Source organism: Pseudorca crassidens, chromosome 20 (genome assembly GCF_039906515.1).
Source record: "Pseudorca crassidens isolate mPseCra1 chromosome 20, mPseCra1.hap1, whole genome shotgun sequence".
In the NCBI taxonomy this organism is placed as follows: domain Eukaryota; kingdom Metazoa; phylum Chordata; class Mammalia; order Artiodactyla; family Delphinidae; genus Pseudorca; species Pseudorca crassidens.
In genome coordinates, this window is record NC_090315.1 from 2,241,443 (window position 1) to 2,266,180 (window position 24,738).

Sequence of the window (24,738 nt, forward strand, 5' to 3'; positions counted from 1 at the left end):
TAGAGCCCTTCCTGTTCCATTCAGGAAGGACCAAGGCAAGGTTGCTCACCAGCCTTATGTATGAGCAGGCAGTTCACAAAAGGAGTACATATGGACAATAAATACATGGAAAAGTGTATGAGCTCATCAATAATCAAAGAGATATAAATAAAAATGATAAAAGTATATACTTGGGCACCTGTTATGAGGTAGGCAGTATCCCAAGCATTCAGTCTAAGTAACCTCATTTAATACAAAAATCCTAGTAAGGAAGTTCTGTTTAGACTGCAGAAAATTCAGTCCCAGGAGGCTAACTGACAGGTAAAGACTGGCAAGGATTTTAAAAGACTGTGTTGGATGTAGGCAAAACTAGTAGGGAAATTGATCCTATTATTCAGCACCCATGGATGGTTATATGGGTGCACCCTCTTTATAGGGTGGTCAGGTTAGAAGTGTCCATATGTAAAGTATGCTCATGAGTTGATTCAGCAGTCTCACCCGTGGAAATAACTGCCCAGTTATGAACGCACACGGCCCTAGGACCTTTGTTATAGCACGGTTTGTAACAGCAAAATAAGAAATGCTCACCAATAGGAGAATGTTTAAGTAACTGTGGTGCAGAAATTAAATGGCATATTGTTGGGAGACAAAATTAGGCTCATAACAACCTGGATGATCCCAACTCTATGAAACCATAAATCTCAGGGGAACTCTGTGGAAGAATGTCACCCACATGTTGACATTGATTATCTATGGGTAATGGGACTTTTAAGCAATGTTTGCTCTACCTTTTCCTAAGCGATTTTGTTTACAGTGAATGTGTACCATTTGATACACATGCAGCTTACTTATTCAGCACAGTTCCCAGAATAAGTAACTTCTCAGCCTGTGTCTGGTTTCTGCCTGCCTCTGAATGCTCCCACCGTAGCACTGTCCCAGGTGTTCACCCTGCTTGGCTTGCACTGGCCCTGTTCTGGTTCCTGGAATCTTGGCAAGGTGCCTGCAAATGTTTTTCCCTCCATCTGGAACCACAGTCCACCCAGCATAACCTTTGGGAAGCTGAGACCCATCCTTCTGGTCTGGGTTTAGACATCACTTTAGAAAGGACATTCATGACCAACCAGACCTAGCTGATCCTTCGTCACACCATTTATCAGAGTTTGTAAAGATTTGTTTACCTGTTTATTCTTCAAACAGCAAGTAGAATTCCTGCTGAAACGTTAACTCCTGTCATGCCAGCCTCTGTGGAGAAAGTTCCTGTGTCTTCCCATTTTATCCAGAATTTAAGATTCAGATCCTTAACATGGAAAAGCTTACTGGGGCCCTCACCTGTGATTCTCCCCCTGACTACATTTTAATCACAGAGGTAGCTTTAAAGAAAATGACAACATCAAACTTGTTTCCAGTGAAGATGTAGGAGTGCATGAACAACCTTAGCTCCCAATGTAACAATGAGTAAAACAAAGTTTAAAAATTATACTCTCCTATGGTACACTACCAAAGAGGGGCTGGGAGCAAGGAAGCCTTGATGCATTTCAAGGAGGTGGCCCCTTCACAGGTGAGCACGCTGGGGACAAGCAACTGGTCTGGGTGCAGGTAGGCCTCAAAATTGGCTAGAGCAACTCTGAACAAAGAAGGAGAGAGCAGCAGAGCCCTGGACAACAGTGAGCGGGTGGAACAGAGCCCCAAACTTGGGGCAGGAAGAACTCCAAGTGCAAAAGTAATTTTCTCATCCTGAGAATCCCCTTAGCCTAGAATTTTGCTGTGTACCCAGAACAGTGAAGTGCTCATATCTTAGAGGCACCATTGAATCATTTTTGACAAATGCATATCAAGACACAACATTTCTATTACGCTAGCAAGTTCTTTCATGTCCCTTGCCTCAACCTGATAAAAGGCATCTACAAAAACCTACAGGTAATATCACACTCAATAGTAAAAAACGGAATGCTTTACCTCTAAGATGAGAACAAGACAAGGATGTCTGATCTCACCACTTCTATTCAACATTGTAATGGAGGTTCTAGCTAAGGCAATTGGCAAGAAAATGGAATAAAAGGAATCCGTATTGGAATGGAAGAAGTAAAATCTGTTATTTACAGATTAACTGATCTTCAATGTAAAAATCTGATGGAATCAAAAAAGAAAAAAACTATTAGGACTAGCAAGTGAGTATAGCAGGATTGCACAATACAAGATCAATATTCAAAAATCCCTGGTGGTCCAGTGGTTAAGACTCTGTGCCCCCAATGCAGGGGGCCCAGGTTCGATCCCTGGTCAGGGAAGTAGATCCTGCATGCTGCAACTAACATAGCCTACATGCCGCAACTAAAGATCTGGCACGTGACAACGAAGATCCCACATGCCACAACTAAGACCCAGTACAGCCAAATAAATAAATAAATAAATATTTTTTTAAAAAAATTGCAGGGAGCTCCCTGGTGGTCTAGTGGTTAGGGTTCAGCACTGTCACTGCCATGGCCTGGGTTTTGCTATAAAAAGAGGAATATTTTCAGTGTTATTGGCCACAGTAACTTTTTCTTGTTGTTGTTGTTAATGATGTTCTTTTAGAGATTTTATGTGAGAATAATTTCCTTAGGTAAATATCCAGTTATTTTGGAAAGATCTTTTTCCATTTTGTTTTTGTTGTTTTTTAAACAGTTGAAATAACAAAAATCCTAAGTACTCAAAAAAATTAATTGCAGAGAGTTCCCTTGTGGTCTAGTGGTTAGGATTTGGTGCTTTCACTGCCGTGGCCTGGGTTCAAATCCCTGGTGGGGGAACTGGGATTCCTCAAGCTGTGCATGCAGTGGAAGCATGGAGTCCTGTCTTTTACTTTGTTTATGGTGTCTTTTGAAGAAAAGAAGGATTTTTAAAGATGTCTTTTTTCTTTCATTGTTTGTGTTTTATGTCTTCAGTTCAAAATCCCAACTACGTTTGGGTCCTAAAAATAGTAGCTTGTATTTTCTCCTAAAAGACTTTCTAATCAGCTTAATTGCAATATAATTGACACATAATAAAACTGCACATGGACTTCCCTGGTGGTGCAGTGGTTAAGAATCTACCTGCCAATTCAGGGGACACGGGCTCAATCCCTGGTCCTAGAAGATCCCACATGCTGCGGAGCAACTAAGCCCATGCGCCACAACTACTGAGCCTGTGCTCGAGAGCCTGTGAGCCACAACTACTGAGCTCATGCGCTCTAGGGCGTGTGTGCCGCAAATACTGAGCCTGCGTGCCACAACTACTGAAGCCCTTGTGCCTAGAACCTGTGCTCCGCAACAAGAGAAGCCACCACAATGAGAAACCCGCGCACCGCAATGAAGACTATCCCCCGATCACTGCAACTAGAGGAAGCCCGAGCGCAGCAACGAAGGCCCAACGCAGCCAAAAAAATAAATAAATAAAAATAAACTGCACGTAAAGTGTACAATTTCATAAATTTTGACCTTTTTAAAAAAATTTTATTTTTGGCTGCATCGTGTCTTAGTTGCAGCACGCGGGGTCTTCACTGCGGCATGCAGGATCCTTCACTGGGGTGCGCGGGCTTCTCTCTCTAGTTGAGGCGCACAGGCTTAGTTGCCCTGCAGCACGTGGGATCTTAGTTCCCTGACCAGGGGTCGAACCTGCGTCCCCTGCATTGGAAGGCAGATTCTTTACCACTGGACCAGCAGGGAAGTCCACTTGACTTTTTTTTTTTTTTTTTTTTTTGCGGTACGCAAGCATGTGGGATCTTCCTGGACCGGGGCACGAACCCGTGTCCCCTGCATCGGCAGGTGGACTCTCAATCACTGCGCCACCAGGGAAGCCCCCCTTGACCTTTTTTTAAAAAATTATTTTTCTTTTGGCCACGCCATACGGCTTGTGGGATCTTAGATCCCCTATCTGGGATTGAACCCGTGCCCCCTGCAATGGAAGCGCTGAGTCTTAACCACTGGACCTCCAGGGAAGTTCCAATTTTGACGTTTAAATCTGTAAAACCATCACCACAATCAAGAAAATGAATATGACCATCACCCCCGCACGTTTCTTCATGCCCCTTGAAGTCCCTCCTCCTACCTCTCCACATCCTTCCCCATTCCTCTGTTCCCAAATGACCACAGGTCTGCTTTCGGTTACTATAGATTAGCTTGAATTTTCTAGACTTGTATATAAATGGAATGATATGTTGCATACTCTTTTTTTGGGGGGAGGGGGAACTGGCTTCTTTTACTTAGCATAATTATTTTGATATCCATCCATGTTGTTGCATGTATCAATAGGTCATTCCATTTTACTGCTGACTAGTATTCCATTTTATGGATCTACCACAATTTGTTTATCCAGTCATTTGTTGGTGGACATCTGGGTTGTTTCCAGTTTGGAGCTATTACAAATAAAGCTGCTATGAACACTAGTATAGTGTACAAGTCTTTGTATGGACATATATTTCCTTTTCGATAAATAGGATTAAAACATCTGGATCATACAGTAGGTGTAAGTTCAGCATTTTAAGAAACTGTCATTTTGTTTTTCAAAGTGGTTATACCATTTTACATTCCCATCAGCAAAGTATGAGAGTTCCAGTTCCTCCACATCCCCATCAATATTTGGTATAGTCAGTCTTTTTGATTTTTGCAACTCCAGTAGATGTGTATTGGATTCTCGTTGTGTTTTTTTTGTTTTGTTTTGCGGTACGCGGGCCTCTCACTGTTGTGGCCTCTCCCGTTATGGAGCACAGGCTCTGGACACGCAGGCTCAGCGGCCATGGCTCATGGGCCTAGCCGCTCTGCGGCATGTGGGATCTTCCCGGACCGGGGCACGAACCCACGTCCCCTACATTGGCAGGCAGACTCTCAACCACTGCGCCACCAGGGAAGCCCTGTTTTTTTTAAATAAATTTATTTATTTAATTTATTTATTTTTGGCTGTGTTGGGTCTTTGTTGCTACGCGTGGGCTTTCTCTAGTTTTGGTGAGCAAGGGCTACTCTTCATTGCGGTACGCAGGCTTCTCATTGCAGTGGCTACTCTTGTTGCAGAGCATGGGCTCTAGGTGCGCGGGCTTCAGTAGTTGTGGCACGCAGGCTCAGTAGTTGTGGCTCACGGGCTCTAGAGCGCAGGCTCAGTAGCTGTGGTGCATGGGCTTAGTTGCTCTGTGGCATGTAGGATTTTCCCAGACCAGGGATTGAACCTGTGTCCCCTGCATTCTTAACCACTGCGCCACCAGGGAAGCCATTGATTGTGGTTTTAATTTATATTTCTCTAATTACTATTGATGTTGAGCATCTTTTCAAGTGCTTGTTTGTCATTTGCCCATCTTCTTTCATGAAAATATTTTACTCTTTTTTCAAAAATTGGGTTCTAATTGTTGATCCACTTTAATTTTTGTACACGGTGTGAGTTAAGGATCAAAGTTCTTTTTTAAAAAAAAAATAAAGATAGATATCCTGTTGTTCCAGTACTACTTGTTGCAAAGGCTATCCTTTTCCCACTGTGTTGCCTTCTGTGCCATTGTAAAAAATCAGTTATCCATAGATGTATGGGTTTATTTCTGAACTATATATTCTGTTTCATTGATGTATCTGTTTATACCAATACCATGCTGTTTCGATTATGTACTTTATAATAATTTTTGAGATCAGATAGTGCTAACTCTCCAATTTTCTTCATTTCTGAGTTGTTTTTATTATTCTAGGTCTTTGCATTTTCATATGATTCCATGTCTACAAAAACTCCTGCTGGGATTTTGATTGGAAATGCATTGAATCTATATATTTGAAGATAATTGACATCCTAACAATATTGAGTCCTCTAACATATAAACAAGTATATTTCTCTATTTGTTTAGGTCTTCTTTAATTTCTGTCAGCAATATTTTGTTTTCAATATATGAATTCTTCACATCTTTTGTCACATTTATCCCTAAGTATTTCATATTTTTGATGTTGTGGTAAATGGTATTTTTACTATTTTCAATTTCCAGTTGTTCATTATAAGCATATAAAAAGGCAATTGTTGGGACTTCCCTGGCTGTCAAGTGGTTAAGACTTTGCATTGCAGTGCAGAGGGGTGCAGGTTCGATCCCTGGTTACAGAGCTAAGATCCCACATGCCTCATGGCCAAAAAACCAAAACATAAAACAGAAGCAATACTGTAACAAATTCAATAAAGACTTTTAAAAAATGGTCCACGTCAAAAAAATAATCTTTAAAAATAATGCAAAAATAATAATAATGCAGTTTTTAAATAATGCATTAGGACTCCATGCTTCCACTGCAGGGGGCCGGGTTCGATTCCCTAGTTGGGGAACTAAGATGCCACATGCCACACGGAAAAAAAAAAACAACACTGAAAGGATAAATCTTTCCTTATATATGGAGCAAAAAATGCAAGTTGCAGATGAAATCTTATGCATTTATATGAATGCAAAACGTGCTTTGTATTGCTTTCGAACACAGGCATGTAAAGTTTCAGGAAATGTATGGAGTGATCCACATCTCATTCAGGATAGTGGCTGCCTCTGGAGGAAGGGGGGGTTTCTATTGGCGAGGGAAACACAGGTGTTTCAGCCTGTAGGTTGATTTTTTTTTTTTCAGCTTAGGAGTGTGTTCACAGGGTTTCATTGAATCTCTGACGAGTTTACTATATTTTACATGTTTTTCTTAAAAGAAAAACGAGCAGACGTCTAACGTTAAATTCCAGAGATGTGAGAATTTGGATGCTGAATGGTGAACTGGTGGCAAAGAAAAGCTGTGGAAGGGGGAACTTCTGCATGGTCACCAGCAGTAAAGAAGCATCTTGACGTCCTTCTGGGGGGACTCAGAATCCCATAGTGTTGACCTTAGTGACTCTTGGACTCTTAGCTGGAGAAGATGAGTTAATCCTAGGATTTGAGAGCATAAGGTAACTTCAAGTCTAGCTGACTTGTACTAGTTATTATACTATTGGCGACCCTACAACCCAGTTCATAAAATACCCTACTTATTCCAAGTAATGTATCCTGGACTCCTCCTCCCTTTACCTTAAAAAAAAGAAAAAAATTAATTAAGTTTTATTTATTTATTTTTGGCTGCACTGGGTCTTCCTTGCTGCGTGCAGGCTTTCTCTAGTTGTGGCCAGTGCGGGCTACTCTTCATTGTGGCGTGCAGACTTCTCATTGCGGTGGCTTCTCTTGTTGCAGAGCATGGGCTCTAGGTGCGCGGGCTTCAGTAGTTGTGGCTCACGGGCTCTAGAGCGCAGGCTCAGTAGCTGTGGCACACGGGCTTAGTTGCTCTGCAGCATGTGGGATCTTCCCAGACCAGGGCTCGAACCTGTGTCCCCTGCATTGGCAGGTGGATTCTTAACCACTGAGCCACCAGGGAAGCCCCCCCTTTACCTTTCATTCTTATCTGGTTATGAGGAAATGGAACCAGCTGAAGCCCTTCACGTGGCATGGAGTGACCACATTTTGGGCACCTCTCAGAGGAAGGGCATGTCCACAGACAACCTAGATTCTCCTACTGCTCTGGTCTCTCCCCACTCAGAAACCTCAGTAACAGCTCAGACGTAGCCGACTTCCATAATGTGGCATCCAAGATGGCTGTTCGCCCCAGCGTTTGCCACCTCGTGACAGAGAGAACAAGGTAGCATCCAACAAGCTGGGGTACCTGAAGTAGGAGAGGGCCTGGGTATTAGGGAAGCAGTATCATCACACACCTGTAACCCACTCCCCACCGGGCCCTGGTGAACTGCTCTGCATTGAGAGGCCTCCTCCATGCCCTTCCTTGTTCTGGGTATTACAGACTGGACCGCAGCCCATGATGCACAACCTTTAACCTACTGCCTGTTGGCGCTACCTTTTGAACGCTAACATTTCCACAATCTGACCACGGATCACCACCCACGTTGATTACTGCATTGGTACAAAGGTCACTCTGGTCCTTCCCTCACCCTCTTTAACTCTGCTCTCCACACAGAAGCCACAGTGAGTGATCCTTTGAGGAGGCCAGAGCCCATGACTGCTCTGCTCAGAACCATGCCGTGGCTCACAGCCAGAGCCATTCCGATGCCCCTAAGGCTCTCTGCAATTGGCCACTCTCTGACCACCATGCTGTCCCCCCAACTAATCAGTCGAAACTAGGGTGGAGAAATGAACAGGCATGGCGAATAAGGAGCAAGGAGGAAGGGGCTAGGGAGCTCTGAGCAAGGGTCACCCCCAACACAGCTGGGAAGGAGGCCTCGGTCCAGCGGACTCAAATTCGTCTCGGTAACAAGGAGTAGGGCTTCATATATGAGGGGAAGCTCAAAATTAGGTTCCGTGTCCAAAAAGGGTATCCTAACAACCACTTCCTTAACAATCTTTTAACTACTGAACGAAAAGGAAAGTGCTCAGACTTCAACCAAGTTCCCACCGCTAACTGCGGCTACAGCAAGCCGCCGTTTTACGGACGGGCAAACTGAGGCTCGCCGACCAGCGATTTACCGAGGCCCCCTAACGTCAGGCAGCGGTGGCTGGGGAGCGCGGTCCGCCGCTGGGAAAGCACCGCCCGCCTCGCCGAGGTCTCTGGCACGGCGGTCCGGGTAAATCCCTAGAAGGAGGAACTCGGAGGCCGAGCACCTCCAGGAACTTGCCAAGGTCTAACCGGAAGCGCTCCGCCTGGAACTACCACTCCCAGCAGCCTGCGCGGCGCGTCCCGGTCGACGCCGGGCCGGGGTGGGTGGGGGGAGCGACCGCCATTGTCCGCTGCTGAGGTGAGGCGGTCGCCCAGTCCGTGGGGTTGCTACTGCTGCTGCTGCTGCTGCTGCCGCTGCCGCTGCCGTTGCCGCTGGCCGGGAGGTCGGGAGAACGGGTGGAGAGAGCCGACGCCTACACTCGCGGCGGGCGCGACGCCAGGGCAGGTCCCTCGGCCCGCCTACGGCCTCGCGGCCGCGCTGGAACAACTGAGCGGGCCTGGGTGAGCCCTGCGCGTCGGGCCTTTGTCCTCCGGGCGGGAACCCCAGACGCACGGGCGAGCCGGGCCGAACGTCCCCGGCGAAGCAAACGCGAGCTTGTTAAGTCGCCCGCGAAGAGCGGCGGGCACTGGCCCTCAGGGGTGCGAGGCCGGTGGTTGCGAACCAGGTGAGTCCGGCCGTTCCCGGGACGGGCTGAGAGCATCGCACCCGCGGCAGGGTTGCGGAGGAAATCCGGGGCGGGAGGCCAGGAAGCAGGAGGCGAGGACCCCTCCGAGGCCGTTCCGGGGAGTCTACCTTTCCTTCCCTGGCGGGCGTTTCTCGTACGAGTCCGTTCTCGTCTGACGCAGAGGCAAGTCAAAAGTGGGTTGGGAACAGCCCAGGGCTCCTTTAAACGTACAGTGACCGAGGACTTTGTCAAGTTGCAGGCAAGAGTGCAGAATACTCAGTGTGCCGACTTGGAGTTCGGGCGCAGATCCCGGTGCCCCTGGTGCCCAGTGGGCGTCCCAGCGCTTTGTGCACTCTCCCAGGAATCCGCAGAGCTCTGCCAATGGGCGTCGGGCCCTCAGAGAGGTGCGGGACTTGCATAAATAAGCCTAGAACTTAGGGAGTTGGGGATGGTCTGGGCTCCAAACCCGGCTTTCTTTTGGCCTCTGCACCAGCAGAGACAGACAGACTTGGGCCTGGTAGGTCTTCCAGGTGGATTTTTTTTTTTTAAAGATAAAATTTACGTAACATAAAATTAACCATTTAATCGTACAAGTCAGTGATTTTGTTGTGCTTTCAGAACGTTGTGCAGTCATCACCACTATATAATTCCAGAACATTTTCATAACAACCCCCAAGGAAAAAACCCCTGAACCCATTAAGCATTCATTCCCCCGTTCCTCCTTCCTTTCTGCTCTAGACAGCCACTTACATGTGAAGGTTGTACGTAGATTTTATAGTAATTTTCGTTAAATCAACAGAAAAGCTACCTTGTCCTTGTCAGTAGCTGTCTCTTGAGAACTGTTGACAAATTTCTGCTCTCTTATTCTGGAACGTGCCCATTTTTCAGCTAATTCTTGTCACCCTTCATTTCTTTTAAGAAATTCTGTTATGTTTTTGACATGTAAATTGTATTCTTATAATGCTCTGTAGGAGTCTTTTTGTTTCTGTGGATGTGTTCTCTTTATTCCCACTGGATCTTCTGTGAGGAAAGACCATTTTTTGTCTTTTTACACTTTTATCACTAGGTGGGTATTGCAGTTGCTTTCAGTAATCACCCAAATCCACTGCTCCTGGGCAAGCTCCTGGTGGATTAATCCTGCAGGATGGCAGCCATCAACCCGTGGGCTTCGTGGGGTGAGTACAAATCTTGTTTCTTCTGGGCCTCCCCAGCAATGATGTGCTGGAGAGGGGCTGAGGGCTTTTGGGATTGGGGAGGGGGGGGGTCTCTCTGTCTTGGTATAGAATTAGAACTGAGTGAGATTTCTTTAAAAAGTTGGTTGTTTGTATTAAAGTCGTGTAATTTTTGTGTATTTCATAGTCATCTCCTGAGAAGTCTCATTAGTTTTAAGAGATTTTCTAGTGATTTGTGTGACAGTCGTACGTACAACCAAAATTTCTCTACTACTCCCGTATTTTTTTACTATTATTATTGTTTCTTATTATATAGCAGTGTTTTATGATATAAGAACAATGTTAAAATAGTGTCAGTGGTGTGTTTTATCTTTAAGCAAGCTTTCATGTATCTGTCATTAAAGATATCAAAGGAGTATCTTTCTACTAATATTTTTTAAAAATTAAGTAATGTTAAATTTTATCAAATACCTGTCCAGCCTATTTAAGTAGTTCTGTCCTTAATTGTTCTGTTGCTGTGTCATATCAATAAAATTCCTGAAAGTGACCCACCTGTGCATTTCTGCTATAAATCTAGCTTATGTTGGGTTTGTTTCACACGTCCTTGGTCTCTACTTATGGAATTTTGTTTTGCGCATTAGTGAGACAGTTCTCCTTTTCCATTTGTAGCCTTTAGTCACTAGGATTGGTGTCACAGTTCTTTCCTTTCCTTGTCCTAACCGGATCCTCTGATGCAGGTATCTTTACGGACCAGTCCTGGGGGATGGCGGCTGTTGACCCGTGGGCCTCCTGGGGTGAGTCAAGAACTTTTGTCCCCGGACTTCCCTGGTGGTCCAGCAGTTAAGACTCCACACTTCCATTGCTGGGGATGCGGGTTCCATCCCTGGTCGGGGAACTATGATCCGACATGCCTCATGGTGTGGCAAAAAAACAACTTGTGTCCCCATCAGCCACATTGGTTAACATGTTGTGGTCTCTCCCAGCAGTAACCTGCCATTGCCAGGGAATTAGAGCTGGGGAGGAGGGGGCCGGGGGCGTGGGGTCTGGTCCAGCTCTGTCTCTGGGCAGAGCTGGAACAGAGAGGGACCAGAACACTCCACTGGGGGGTACAGGGTGATGATATCTCCAGGACAGGATGCATGAGAATGAATGTGTGGCCACTTAGGGCTCAGGCCTAGAAAGTCTGTGAAGAGACACTTTGTCTAAGACAGTACCTCAGCAAGGGGAGATTGTCCCTGTGTTTAGGCACATTCTTTAATTTCTCGGCCCCACTGCTTTCATCTATAACATGAGGAGGTAGGGTTTTTCCCTTGCCCAAAGGGGAAGGACAGGGTCAGGAGGTGGGACTCATGTGGTCACACTTCTGGGAGGGAGAACTGCCTCTGTGACTTCACTTTCCTCCCCCAGCTCTGTGTCCTCAGGACTCTACCTGGTGCGTGGAGAAGACCCCTGAGGAGAGAAGGAGGGCCCCCAGGCTTCCGACAGCCCAGGCCCAGGTGAGATGGGGCTTCTGCTTTTTCGTGAAGGGTTGCCCTGTTCCCTAAGGTGTTCAGGGTGTTCGCGGCCATCCCAGTCGATGTACTTCCTCAGTTTACCACAGCTAGGGTTTGGGTAAAGAAGGAATCAGCTAGAAGTTTATTGATTCCTGAGCACAGGTCGGGAGAATTCTGTTTTCCATGACTTGCAGCCTCACTGTCAACCAGCCTGTTCAGAGTCCCGGGCCCCAGCTGTGCTGTGGGCTGTTTGGTGGATAAGGGGCAACCCTCTTCTGGCTAGCATCCCCCTCCTCTTTTTCCCTCCCACCTTCCCTCATGTATTCAGTGCCTGACTCAGATTGATGATGTCTGCTGAGCTCTGTGCTTACTGGGAGGAGAACAAGGTGAAGTGTTAGCCCCCATCCTGAGGAGCTCCCATGCCACTTTCCAGGGTGGTTCAGTCAACTGCTGAGACCTCACCATCTGCCTAGTGCTGCACATGTGGTTCAGGACACAAGCCAGAGGTGCTTAGGGAGGCCCTGAGCCCTGGAGGAGCTGAGCACAACTGATGCCTTGGGAGAGTCTGCATAGAGGCCGTGGGGCACAGAGCACCTGGGGTCCTTTTGCTGTGGAGAGGAGGCTGCCTGGGAGATAGAACACCCCTGAGCCAAGGGGTAAAGGGGACACATCAGCCGGGTGGGCATAGCCTGCTGAGCAGGAATCTGGCCTCCTGTAGCACCATGGGGACACACCACATGACCAGCATCTGGGTGAAGGCTGGCCATAATTAGATTTTAGGCCAAAGAGGCCAGGACAAACCCAGCCGCATCCTGAATGCCCGCCACCGAGCTGGGTCTCCATCCTGGTGGTAATGAGAAGCCTCAGAAGTGTTGGAAGCAGGAGGAACCAGGGTCTAGAATGTGGCTGGAAAGTTGCCTCTGGCAGGGGAGTGGAAAGAATGGGGGCTGTGGGAAGCAGGCTGGCGTATCAGGCTTCAGTCTGCAGCACCTGGAAGCCAGATCTGAGAGGTATAAGGGAGTCGAAGCAGGAGGACTTCGTGACTGTAAGGGCACAAGGGTGGCTCCCAAGAGAAATAGGGCAGCACAGTTCATGATGTTGGACAGGTGTCATCTCCCTCCTCCCCTCTTGCTCAGCCCCCTTACTTGAGGCAGCCACTTAAAAAATTTTTTTTAATAAAAGCTGTATTAAAATATTAATGTACCATAAAGTTCAACTTTTTAAAGTATGTAGCTCAGTGGGTTTTAGTATATTCACAGAACTCTGCAACCATCACCAGTATCTAATTCTAGAACATTTTCATCATTCCAAAAAGAAACCCTATACCCATTAGTAGTTACTCCCTGTTTCCCCAACTCTCAGCTCCTGGCAACCACTAATCTACTTTCTCTGTATTTGCGCATTATGGGCATTTCATATAAAGGGAATCATATAATATATGGTCTTTTGTGTCTGGCTTTCATGGGTCCTGTATGTCATATCGTTTATCAGTATTTTATTTCTTTTCATGACTTGGAAGTAGCCATTTTTAACTTATGTTTCAGTTTCTTAGGGTTTTTTCTAAATGAGAGATTTTTATCCTAGTTCTTCACATTTACATGTACTCTGATTGTCTGCTGTGAAAGACAAAAATAGTTTCATTACTATATTTAGATTTTTCATTTCTAAGTTCAAATAATGAATCAAGCAAATGTGAGATACTGTGATATAAAAATGTTAATAACATCTCTGCTTAGCATTACGCCTCCCGCCAAGTTAAAAAAAAAATTAACAAAACCTCCCACGGTTTCAAGGCTGACTGGTGAAGCACGTCGTGAGTATGCTGTCCCCACGTCACAGCACTGCCGTCTCAGGTCTGAGCCACGTAATGAGGGCATCACAGCTTGGGTGACTGGTGTTCGTTGCTCTTACAACGTGCGGTCATTTGCAGACAATCGATAGTGAAGCTAGACTAGGCTGAAAGATGGGCCCTGATCAGTTGCTTGGGAACAGAAGTTAGCTGTAGTGAAGTGCTGTGAAGAAATTCTAATAACCACTGTGCTGCACTCTGCTGTCCATTTATATGAGGGTTTCTGAGAGTTATTAGAGTTAATGCCGAGAAAATAAAATGGAGAATTAAAATAACACCACCCTCTAATGTCTGAAGAGTTGTGATTTGTGAGCATGTACTCCTGGCCCCTTCCCACACCCACTTTGGATCTTTCCCTGTGGGAAACTCAAGACTTGAATGTGTGAGTTTTGTATTAAGTGAGGTCTTGGGAACACAAACAAGAGCGCCTTATCCCTCTATTGTTCCCTCCAAATTAAATATTTATTGAAATAAAGCATTCACCTGGTGAAAATATCAAATACTGTCATCCCTTGTTATCTGAATAGTCTGATCTTACAAACATGTTGGTTAGTGAAGTTTCAGCTAGTGGGAGCCCATTATTTTGATGAATAGGGAAAATAATAATAATATCCCAGCCCATATAAAACCCCCAGCCAGACCCCCCCAAATATGGAAACTCTCAAACCCCCACTATAACAATCCACCAAAGATTTCTGCACAGTAAACATTCACATAAAACACGAATTAATGGAATACTCTGCCTCCGTCTTTGGTTGTTTCAAGGTTGAGCACAGTTTAGTTATATTTTCCTTCTCTGCAAAGAGCTTGCCCTAAAATATTAATAAATAATGAAATTCTGAAGATGCCAGAGAGTATATCTGGACTTCCCCAGGTTCCATGAAGGGGCCAGTTGTCAGAGAATTCAGGTAATGCAGGAGCAATCAGATGAGATCCTTAGCTGTCAGGTAAACAGCTAAGACCCAGCTCAGAACCCCCTACATCCTCTCTTAAACCCTCCTGTAGTTTAAACGTGAGGCTGGTGTGTCAGATTTCATAAAGTGCCTTAGAATGTCTAGATAAATGATTATACTTGTGTACAAAGCAACATGTCCAAAAATGTTAACAAGAATTTGGGTGAAACATCTTTGCAAGTCATCCTGGCAGATGATATTTGGAAAGTAGGAGTTCAGGTAAGGGTTACCTGTGAAATGGAAGGGCTCACTCCTACCTAGGGGGTGGGGCCCTTCTCTGTTCTGCTTCCTTGCTCCTAAGCATTAGGTAACTGAGGCTTTCGTCTCCCAGCCCCACCTCTTGTCTCCACAGCTGGTGAGACGAGGTGCCTATCTTCTGCTGTCTCTTCTGTTTCATCACCAGCCTCAGTTTTGCATTTTCTTTGTATCCCTAAGGCCTCCAGGAGTTGTGGGCCCTGACATTGGGGCATATTCTGCTAGGGGTCTTTTTTCTTCCTGATGGGCAGTCCATGGGCCGTTCCAGTTTTGATGACATCTCTCAACTCTGAAAATATTTTTTATTTAAATTTTTATTTTGACAAATTCCATAACTGCAGAAAAGTATAAAAAGTGATTAAACAGGGTCCCACTCCAAATCATCGTTAATGTTTTGCCATATTTACCTTTCGTTCTTTTTAGTCCCCAATCACATTCTTTTTGCACCCTTCCTGACAACAACCACTTAAGATACGTACATAGTTAATCCATTTTCATACTCATGTAGGTAATAAACTATATAGACATTATAAGGTAATAATCTGGTTTTTTTAACAATGCTTTTTCTACATGTAGCTTTTCTACACCTTTCAAGGTCAATTTTGAGGTATATCCATGTGGTAGATGAAGGTCAAGTACATTCCTTTTGCCACATCAGAGAAGCGCACTCTACTCATCTAAGTCCTTCCTCCTTCCACCATTTTTCCTATTCCAAACAAAGCCCTGTGGAAGTTCTTTTAGTTTTGCTTTGTGCGCACATTTAAGTTTATCTAGGCATACCTTGGAGGCAGCACTTCGCTGAGTTTTAGGGTGTTTGTGTTTTCCGTGTGACCAGTGCTTCCACGTGGCTCTGAAAGGGCAAAGCCCCTTCTCAGTCTCCCCACTCAGAAGGTGCATATTTCCCTGCATCTTTGCTGCCACTTGACAATATTAATATCGGGTCTTTTAATTTTTGTTTACCTCAAGACCACAAAAGTTTATTGCATTATTTTAATTTGCATGTTTTTGATTGCTAGTGAGGTTGAATATCTTTAAATGAGTTATTGGCCATCTGTATTTCCTTCTTTCTCTGTGTGTCTCCCATCCCTAGATTTCTGTAGATTCTCACATTAATATGTAGGCATTTCATGCTTTCTGGATCCTGAGTCTTTGCCACATATGGATTATCTTCTCCAAATCTATAGCTTGTCTCTATGGTGTCTTTTATCAGTGAAATGTTTTTTGGTATATTTTTGTCAAATATATCTGTCTTTGTTTATGGCTAGTGTTGGTTGTGTCTTTTTTAAAGAAGTCCTGTGTTTTTAAAAAATTCCCTCCTGTTTTCCTTTATATTATTTTTCTGAGGTTGTCTGTTAGATGGCCCCCTGACTGCTGTGTTTTTTATCTCTTCTTCATATTCTCTGAGCCTCTTGTATTATCCTGTCCTATTTTATACCGAATCTTTCCAATCTGGGAATTAGAAGTATAGGTCATTGGAAGTTGGATGTGACTGCTGCCTGGATTCTCTGTCCTCTTAGCTGCTAAGTTCAGTCTTTCCACCTGTGCAGATGTTCCTCATGTGTGCAGGGGCCCTCTGGTCTGTCTTTGTTTACCAGAGAAGAGCTGTGAGGCTGTGTCTCACAGATCTGCTTTGTGCACCTGAGCAGGTCTGGTTCCTGATTGACCTGCCTCTAGGTCTCTGTCTCTATCTGTCTCTCTCCCTCCCTCCCCTGACAAGTCTCACTCTAATCTCCATGTGCCTCGGTGGGCCAGGATCACCAGGTCGGTTCTGCTTCCGGTTTCCTGGGTGCACAGCTGGCTGTTAGGCCACAGACCCCTCCCCTCTCCCTGTGTTGGGCTGAAGGGGTCTCAACTCCAGGGTAGTCACTCATCCAGGCAGCCTGAGAACCTCCCACACTCTTGAGTATGAGGAGGGTCCAGGGAGTTTTTCCCACAAGGCAAACTGGCTGGCAGGGATGTGGGGCAACTGGCAAAGTTGTCCTGAATATAGAGGTCCTGAGTATAGACCTTGCAGCCTGATTCTCCTGGCTTCAGTGGCATTTAAGCTCAGAGCCCAGAGCCTCTCTTGGGGTCCTGCTTCCCCTGCAGCCCCTTCTAATGTGCAGGCCTGGGGTCTCCTTTGCTCTGGTTCCTTGGTCAGCCACACTCATCTCCCCGTCTTGCGGGAATAATGTGTAGAACACCACATGCCGACGGCCTCTTCGCTGGCCCGTTATGTCGTTTACTTTCTTAAAAAAAACTTTAGGAGATTTAAAAACCCTACGAGTTTCCTGTTGCCGCTATAACAGATTACCACAAACTTAATGGCTTAGAACAACATGAATTTATTCTCATGTTCTGGAGTCTGAAGTCTAGAATGGGTCTACAGGGTTGTGTTCTTTCTGGAGGCTCAGGGGAGAGGCTGCTTCCTTGCTTTCACTCGCTTCTAGAGGCTACCTGCCATTTCTTGGCTCATGGCCCCTTCCTCCATCTTCAGTGTGCATCACTCCGACCTCTGCTTGCATTGTCTCCTTTTCTCTGACGCATACACTCCTACCTCTTTCACTTGTAAGGACCCTTGTGATTTCATTGAGCCCACTGGATAATCCAAGATAGTCTTCCCATCTCAACATCCTTAACGTAATCACATCTCTGTAACTATGACATCTTTTGTCATATTAAGGTAACAGTCATTAGGACATGGACGTCTTTGGCAGTGCCATTATTCAGCTGACGACAGACACCCACATTCACCAGCCTTAGCAAATGTCACCTTCCAACTTTCTGCCTTTTCATTTATTCGGACAACCTTTTAAAAAAAAAAACTAGAGTATTTTATAGCAAAGCACAGATACTGTATCATTTCACACTTCTGTGTATGTATCTGAGACATTCATACCTTTTAGAAGATAAACACAATACCTTTACACACCCAACAAAATTAACAACAGTAATTCCTTACTATTACCTAATACCAAGCCCGTATTCACTTTTCCCCACTTGTCCCCAAAATGTCTTTTGCAGTTGTTATTCAAATCAGGATCCAAGCAAGGACCACATGTTGCATGTGCTTCATATACTGAAGAAACCAAGTCACCTGTCTTGGGTTGCCTGATTTTGCCTTTGTGATGTCCTTGGATGAGTTCCTCTATCCAGCTGTCTCCCATAGACTGGTAGTTGAGCTAGAGGATAGGGCAGATTCAGGCTTTGTATTTTGGGCAAGAGTACTTGATAGGTGGTGCTGGGTCCTTCTTACTGTCCTGCATCAGTGGGCACAGGTTGTCTGGTTGGCCCATTTCCAGGTGATGTGATGGATTAGTGGCTGCAGGTATTGTCAGCCTGACCCCTCCATCGGACATTTCCCTTATGCCTTTCACCTGTGGTTTAGCAGTCATCGATGATCATTGCCAATGTCCACTATTTTAGTAGGGGTTGCAGAATCTCTCTAGTGATTTCATTCCTCTGTGTCAATTAGATGTGGTGGTTTTGTTCCTTTTTAAGTATGTGTATGGGGATCTGTTGGGGTCTTGGGAAGGGTGGGAGGTGAACTTGTGGCTCAGTCCACCAGCTTGACAGCTGCCACGGTGTGGGCTTGGACCTTGTTAACTATTGAACTTTGAAGCCATCTAAGTAGGTGCCACCCCTGAGATTAGGGAGCATGAGATGGGCACACCAGGAGCACCCTGGGCAGGAAGCCTGGCCTCCCAGCTGGTCTCCCAAGTGTGATCACTCTGAAAGTGCATTGAGTTTAGGTATGGTGCACACTTCGGTTTTGTGCACTTCTCTACCCGAATGTTACATTTAAGTAAAAAAAGTTTACCCCAAAAATGTAGAAGCAGCAGCCAGTAAGGAAACTGAGGCCTGGGCATGTCTGTAAGAGGAAAATAAAAAAATTGGAATGGAGGAGTCCAAGGCTAAGGAGGGTTTCACTAAAGGAGGTTGTGAATAGCAGTTGTAAATGCTTTTTGGAGTTAGAGAATCACTGGAGCAGAAGCAGTTCTGTGTTTCAAGCCAGTCATGTGAAGGTGGAGGAGGAGCAGTTCAGACCAGCAGAGCAAAGTCTACACTGAAGACCAGCATGAGGGCTGACCCTGGTCGGGGATGACTCTCAGGACAGAAAGGAAGGCCACATGTGGGTGGAAGAGAAGTGAATAGCAGGCTGTGAGGAAGTGGAGGGATGCTTGGAGTGGAAGCGCACTGCACGTGTATCCATTCAGTGGGTGTTTGTCCTGGGGATGATTCTGCACTGACATGGAAGGGAGGACTGTAGTGCACAGACAGCCCAAGAGGGGGCCCTAGGAAGGAACAGGGGCTGTGGGGTTTGTCGCTCACTCACCTCCCATGAAGCACAGCTCGCTCCCCAGTCCCCCTGCCACAACCTGGAAGTGCCCAGATACCTGAGGCTCACGTTGATGGCTTCAAAGGACTGTAAGGGATGCATTCATTGCAAAAATCAGACTTCCCTTTAGCTTTCTAGTGGGTATTCTTGGTTCTCTTTTTCCTAAAAACATCAGTTTGAACTTTTTCAAAATCAAAGTGCTTTGACAGCAACTGTAAGTGATTCTCTTTGGCTTGGGCTGCTCTGCTTAATCCTGTCTCACCCCTACCTCCAGTCCTTGGGTCGGAGACAATCTGGGAGTGGAAGTGTCTCTGCTGTGGCCAAGAAGGCGGTCACCCTTCCAGGTCCTATATCTACACGTGGAGCAGACTTGAGCCCCAGGTTCTCTGGTCTGTGACCAGGGCTCAGAGTCTGCATCCACCCTGGTCCTGGTCTCGGTCTTATTAAGTGTCTGCAGTTCCAGAGAAGCAGGAGGAATTGCCCAGATGGGAGTCCTGTCCATACTAGCCAGTGTTAACTAGAATTGGGCAAGATCTTAGGAGAGACCTGCTCATCTCTATTGTGGTTATTGTGGGCCCAGATATCTAACTCCCTAAGAGTACATCCCAAATGCAGGGCCCTGGGTGGCTCCCAGTGAGACCTGACCCACGTCAGTGAGAATACCGAACGCATCCAGGACAATTCCTCTATGTACTATCTCCTCTCCAGGGCTGTCAGCCTCACTCCATCCCCAGAAAACACTGGAGTGGGGGTAGCTCCGGGCTGAGGAGGAACATGTGTGCTCTTTTAGGAACCAGTGACCTTCAAGGATGTGGCTGTGGACTTCACCCAAGAGGAATGGGGGCAGCTGGACCCTGTTCAGAGGACCCTGTACCGTGATGTGATGCTGGAGACCTATGGGCATCTGCTCTCTGTGGGTAAGGCGGGGACTGCCCAAGTAAACGATGCTGTCCCCCTTGCAATCCCCTGTGCTACTCTCTGTTTACAAGCTTACGAGGCCTCAGAAGGGCTGAGATGATCTTGAGCCCTGAGGTTCAAGGATGAAATCCCTATTGCTCATAAAGCATGAAGTGAAGTCATTCATGAGAAATAGACAAGGGAGGGTTACATGGCTCTACAAGTCTGTGTTTTTCCTCCACATGTAGGGAATAAGATCGCCAAGCCTGAGGTCATCTCCCTGTTGGAGCAAGGAGAAGAACCGTGGTCGGTGGAGCAGGCATATCCTCCTCAAGGCACTTGTCCAGGTGAGAGCAGACCCCAGGTGGGAGCGAGGAACCTTCCTCCAAGCCATCCTTGTTTGGGAAGTGGGCTGAGGCCGTGAGGAGTTCACTTCCTCAGAGACGGTCACGGTTCCTTCCAAGGAGCTTTATCCCTTTATCCCTTGACTTTTTTCTGCTGTTGATTCAGAGCAAAGATGCCCACCTTTTTAACACGGTAACAGTTTTTGTATGCTACAGTTTCCCTCCTCACCTCTCATGTTCTTTGCTTTGTCCCTTTGTCTAAGAAGACTTCTCATTCATTTACCTGCTTTTTAATGTTTTATTGCCAAACTTGTGGCCTGTAGTCACTAACTCTTCTTACAAAAAAACAACAAAAAATGTTTTTTTAATATAGATAATGTATTTACATGATTCAAAAAACTCAAAGCTATATAAAATGTGTAAGCTGAAAAAAATCTCATTTATACTCTCTCCTCTTATCCACATTATTATTATTCTCCAGAGAGACACACAGATAGACACACAGACACACAGAGGCACACACAGGCAACCACTTTCCTTTTACTATAAATTTTGGGGTTATTTTATTAGTGGTTGCCCTGGGAATTATAATTAACATCTTAATTTATAACAATTTAGTTTGGGTTACTATCAGTTTAATTTTGATAGTATACAAAAACTTTGCTTCTGTATAGCTCTGTCCTCCCTCTTTTGTGCTATTATTGTCACAAATTACATCTGTACATTGTGTTTCAACATAGATTCATAACAGATTTTTAATTTATTTATAATTATTGCTTTATGTAGTTGTCTTTTAAATCAGATAGGAAACAAACAAAAAATGCATTTGTATCGTCGTCTTGTATTTACCTATGTAGTTACCTTTACTGGTAGTCAGTATTTCGAGTTAGTGTCTTTTCATTTCAGCCTAAAGAACTCCTTTTAGCATTTCTTGTAGGGCAGGTTTACTAGCAGCAAACTCTTAGCTTTTTTTATTGGAGAATGTCTTGATTTCTCCACTTTTGAATGATAGTTTTGCCAGGTATAGAATTCATGGTTGACATATTTCTTTTTCTCTCTGGCCTCCGTGGTTTCTGATGAGAAATAAGCTGTTTATCTTGTTGAGGATCCCGTGTATATGATGACTTGCTTCTCTCTTGTTGCTTTCAGGATTCTGTCTTTGGCTTTGGCTTTTGAAAGTTTAATTACAGTGTGTATGCATGGGCCTTCTAGATTCCCAGGAATATGTTAGGACTTTTCAAATCTATGGACATCTCACTCCTCAGGTTTTCCTTTCATTTTCTGGTTTGTGTATTGTGTACCCCGTCTGTTTTCCATCACCTCAGACAGTAACGCTTTAAAACATTGCCATTAAACGTTTGACAAATACCTACTTCCTAGAAGTTTTTAGCGCTGTGCAAGTTCCCACAAGCCTTTCAAGTGGGGTCTTCCTGGGAACCACCAAACAGGTCAGATAATGACTGTTGTTTGGGAATGAGGCTTTGAAAAAGCTCTAGCTTTGTTCTGTTCCTTCTATCACCAGAAATGTGAGCTGTTATTTTCCAAGGCTACTGCTGAGTTGAGGAGTCAGATGGGATTAGGGTAAGTTAAAATGCCACAAAACTCACCGTTATTATTGAAACTCAGTTTTCCTTGAATAAACTCTCCCTGGGTTGCTGCAAGTCTTTGGTTAATTTAGAGAATTCAGAAGAAACTTATTCTGTCAGGTTTTGCCAGTTTTATGGTTGCTTTTATGGAGTGGTGAAATTTCACTGATGTCTTACCGAGGTTAATTGCTTGCAATAATTTCTATTGTTTGTTTCCTGAGTTTTTTAATGCAATTATAAGAATATAGGCATATGTAGTTACTTTTCACCTTTCCAAAGGTAGAATACAATACACATCATTCTGTATCTTGTTGTTTTTAATTTAACGATATACCATGGCCCCCTCTTGAGTCCTGAAGTTGTACATCTTCCCATCTAACGAAGTGAACTTTTGTGGAGTCTTAACCAGCTGCCCCCTATCTGGATCTGAAACCTTCCACCAAGGAGTCATGAATTCCAGAAGCTTTAATGGTCAGTGCTGACCATTCTAAGTAACTGTCCTGAGCCCTGTGGTTCCACCACCTCCATCCTTACACTTCTGCCTTCTTGGAAATCATCTCAACTGTCTCCTTGATCTTGGTAGAACCAGGAATCTCAGCTCTCCCTTCTAGATTGTTTCCCCGTCTTCCTGATCTATATCCCTGATGCCAACCTTCTGTGAGTCTGCTAAGCTGGAAATGGGGAAGTCATCCTGACTGCCTGCTCTTTCCTCTCTAAGAAGTAATCTCTTGTCTGACTTCTGAGATTTTCTTCCTCTGAAATGTCAGCTGTGTCATTCAGCTTCCACCAACATCACCCTCAGGTAGGCACCCTCATAAAATTCCAGCTCAAGTTGGTGAGTGAATTATTATTTGTTATTAGCGCCCTCAGATGTTGTTTCTAGATTTATATCCCTGAAATCTTCCATTATGAGGTCTCTGCCAGTAAACCTACAGTGACTTGAGTTGCCTTTTAAATAACTCTGACCAGATTTCAAGACCTTCGAATTTTTTCTATTATTTTGCTCATTTCCTGACTAGTTCCTGCAGTTTACTCAGCTGGCATCCTTAAGGCCCTCCTTACATTTCAGTCACATCACGCATGCCTTTGCTCATGCCATACCAGCAGTCTGTCTGTATTTGAGCCATGCCCGAAGACTGAGCTCATGTTATTTCTCTTGTGTGAAACCTTCCTTGATTGCTTCTGTCGTGGTCTCCTTTTCTGACCTCCCATCCGCTTAGCATCTACAACCCCACAAACTCTCAGTGATGTAATGTGTGTATTCATAACTGTTTAGATCGTCACCTCATCACATAGATTATAATTTACAGGTGGAAGAGACACTCAGGCCGTAAGTACTGAGTATGAAGCTGGACGGACATTATTTATCTAATCAGTGACTTGGTCAGCTACCATTTTTTAAAGTTTCTACTGGAAAAATTCAAAAGTTGTTTCAAGATCATTCCCTAACTACTAGAAGCTAAGCTTAAAATTGATAGTAAGTGCCATTTCTTGAGCAGAGTAGGATCTCTCCTGTTGTAATGGACTTGGGTAATAAAAGAGGGAAAATGGTGTATAGTGAAGAAGAAGAAAAACCTGGAGAAAGAGGACAAGGGTCTAGGCCCTGTTGGGTACCTGCAGCATTAGACCCTGTGGTATGCTGAATAATGAATGATACCCACCCCTGCAAAATGTCCACATCTGAAACTTGTGAATATGGTGCCTTATATGGCAAAAGAGACTTTTTCAGATGTGAATTAAACTAGGGATCTTGAGATAGATTATCTTGGATTGTCTGGATGGGCCCATGTTATTGTGAGGTCATTCTAAGAGTGAGGCAGGAGTGTCAGAGACACAGAGATGTGACTGACAGAAGCAAAGGTTGGAATGATAAACTTTGAAGATGGAGGGGGGAGCTACAAGCCAAAGAATGCAGGCAGCTTTTAAAGATGGCAAAGGCAAGGATGTGGATTTTCCCCTAGAGCTTCTGAAGGAAAGTTATCTTGATTTTAGCCCAGTGAAAGCCATTTAGAACTTCTGATTTTCAGACTGTGAGACAGTGAGTTTGTTATTTTAAGCCACAACATGTGTGGTAATTTGTTACAGCAGCAATAGGAAACTAATACAGACCCCTGTTGTTGGAGGACTGATACCTCAGCAGTGATGATAGGTAGCTTCCACATATTGAATTTGCCAGACATTTTGCTGGATTCACAATCTCATTGAATCTTCAGAAGAGTCACGTAAGGATAGTGGCAGAGCCAGTACTTAAATACAGATTATCAGACTATAACTCCTGTATCTGCTTCATTGCAGTGTGCTGTCTTTCCAGTCTATCTCTTTTGTCATTATTCTACACATGTTAGAAGAACTTTAGGAGTATCCTGAAACCACGTGATTTTTGCCGTTCAGGAGGATGATTTTGTGTTATTGACTGAACTCTGTGAGATAGGAAATAATGTGATAGCTTGAAGCCTTTGTTGGTGATACTTTCTCTTAACCCCATCCCCTTCTTTTTTTGGCAGGTGTCAAAGTAGGGGAACAGTAAGGACATTATAACATAGAAATGAATTAGCACACTTTAATAATTTAAACATTAGTTTCTGAGGGGCTGGTTGTTCATCTGTCTTTTGTTAAGCCAATTATTATTTTTTCACCTTAATAGTATTAAATGCATCTGGATCCTCCAGACAACCCCCAGGTTCAGTGATTCATTAGAAGGACTCCCTGGACTCAAAAGGCATTATATTCAGGGTAATGGTTTATTACAGTGCAAGGACACAAAGCAACATCAGCAGAGGGTAAAGGTGCATGGAGCGAGGTCTGGAGGAAACCAA

The 24,738-nt window shown here is 44.8% G+C and overlaps 1 protein-coding gene and 1 pseudogene across 1 annotated transcript in view; one reads left to right on the forward strand and one right to left on the reverse strand.

Annotated features, from left to right (window-relative positions):
- ZNF606 (zinc finger protein 606) overlaps positions 1-24,738 on the forward strand; it is a 52,780-nt gene that overhangs the window by 25,388 nt on the left and 2,654 nt on the right. The window contains 5 exon segments of the mRNA XM_067721113.1: positions 10,122-10,230; positions 10,965-11,021; positions 11,635-11,723; positions 19,886-20,012; positions 20,241-20,339. Coding sequence (XP_067577214.1) covers positions 10,200-10,230; positions 10,965-11,021; positions 11,635-11,723; positions 19,886-20,012; positions 20,241-20,339 — 403 coding nt within the window. The 5' untranslated portion in view covers positions 10,122-10,199.
- LOC137215430 (uncharacterized) lies at positions 7,003-9,689 on the reverse strand (annotated as a pseudogene).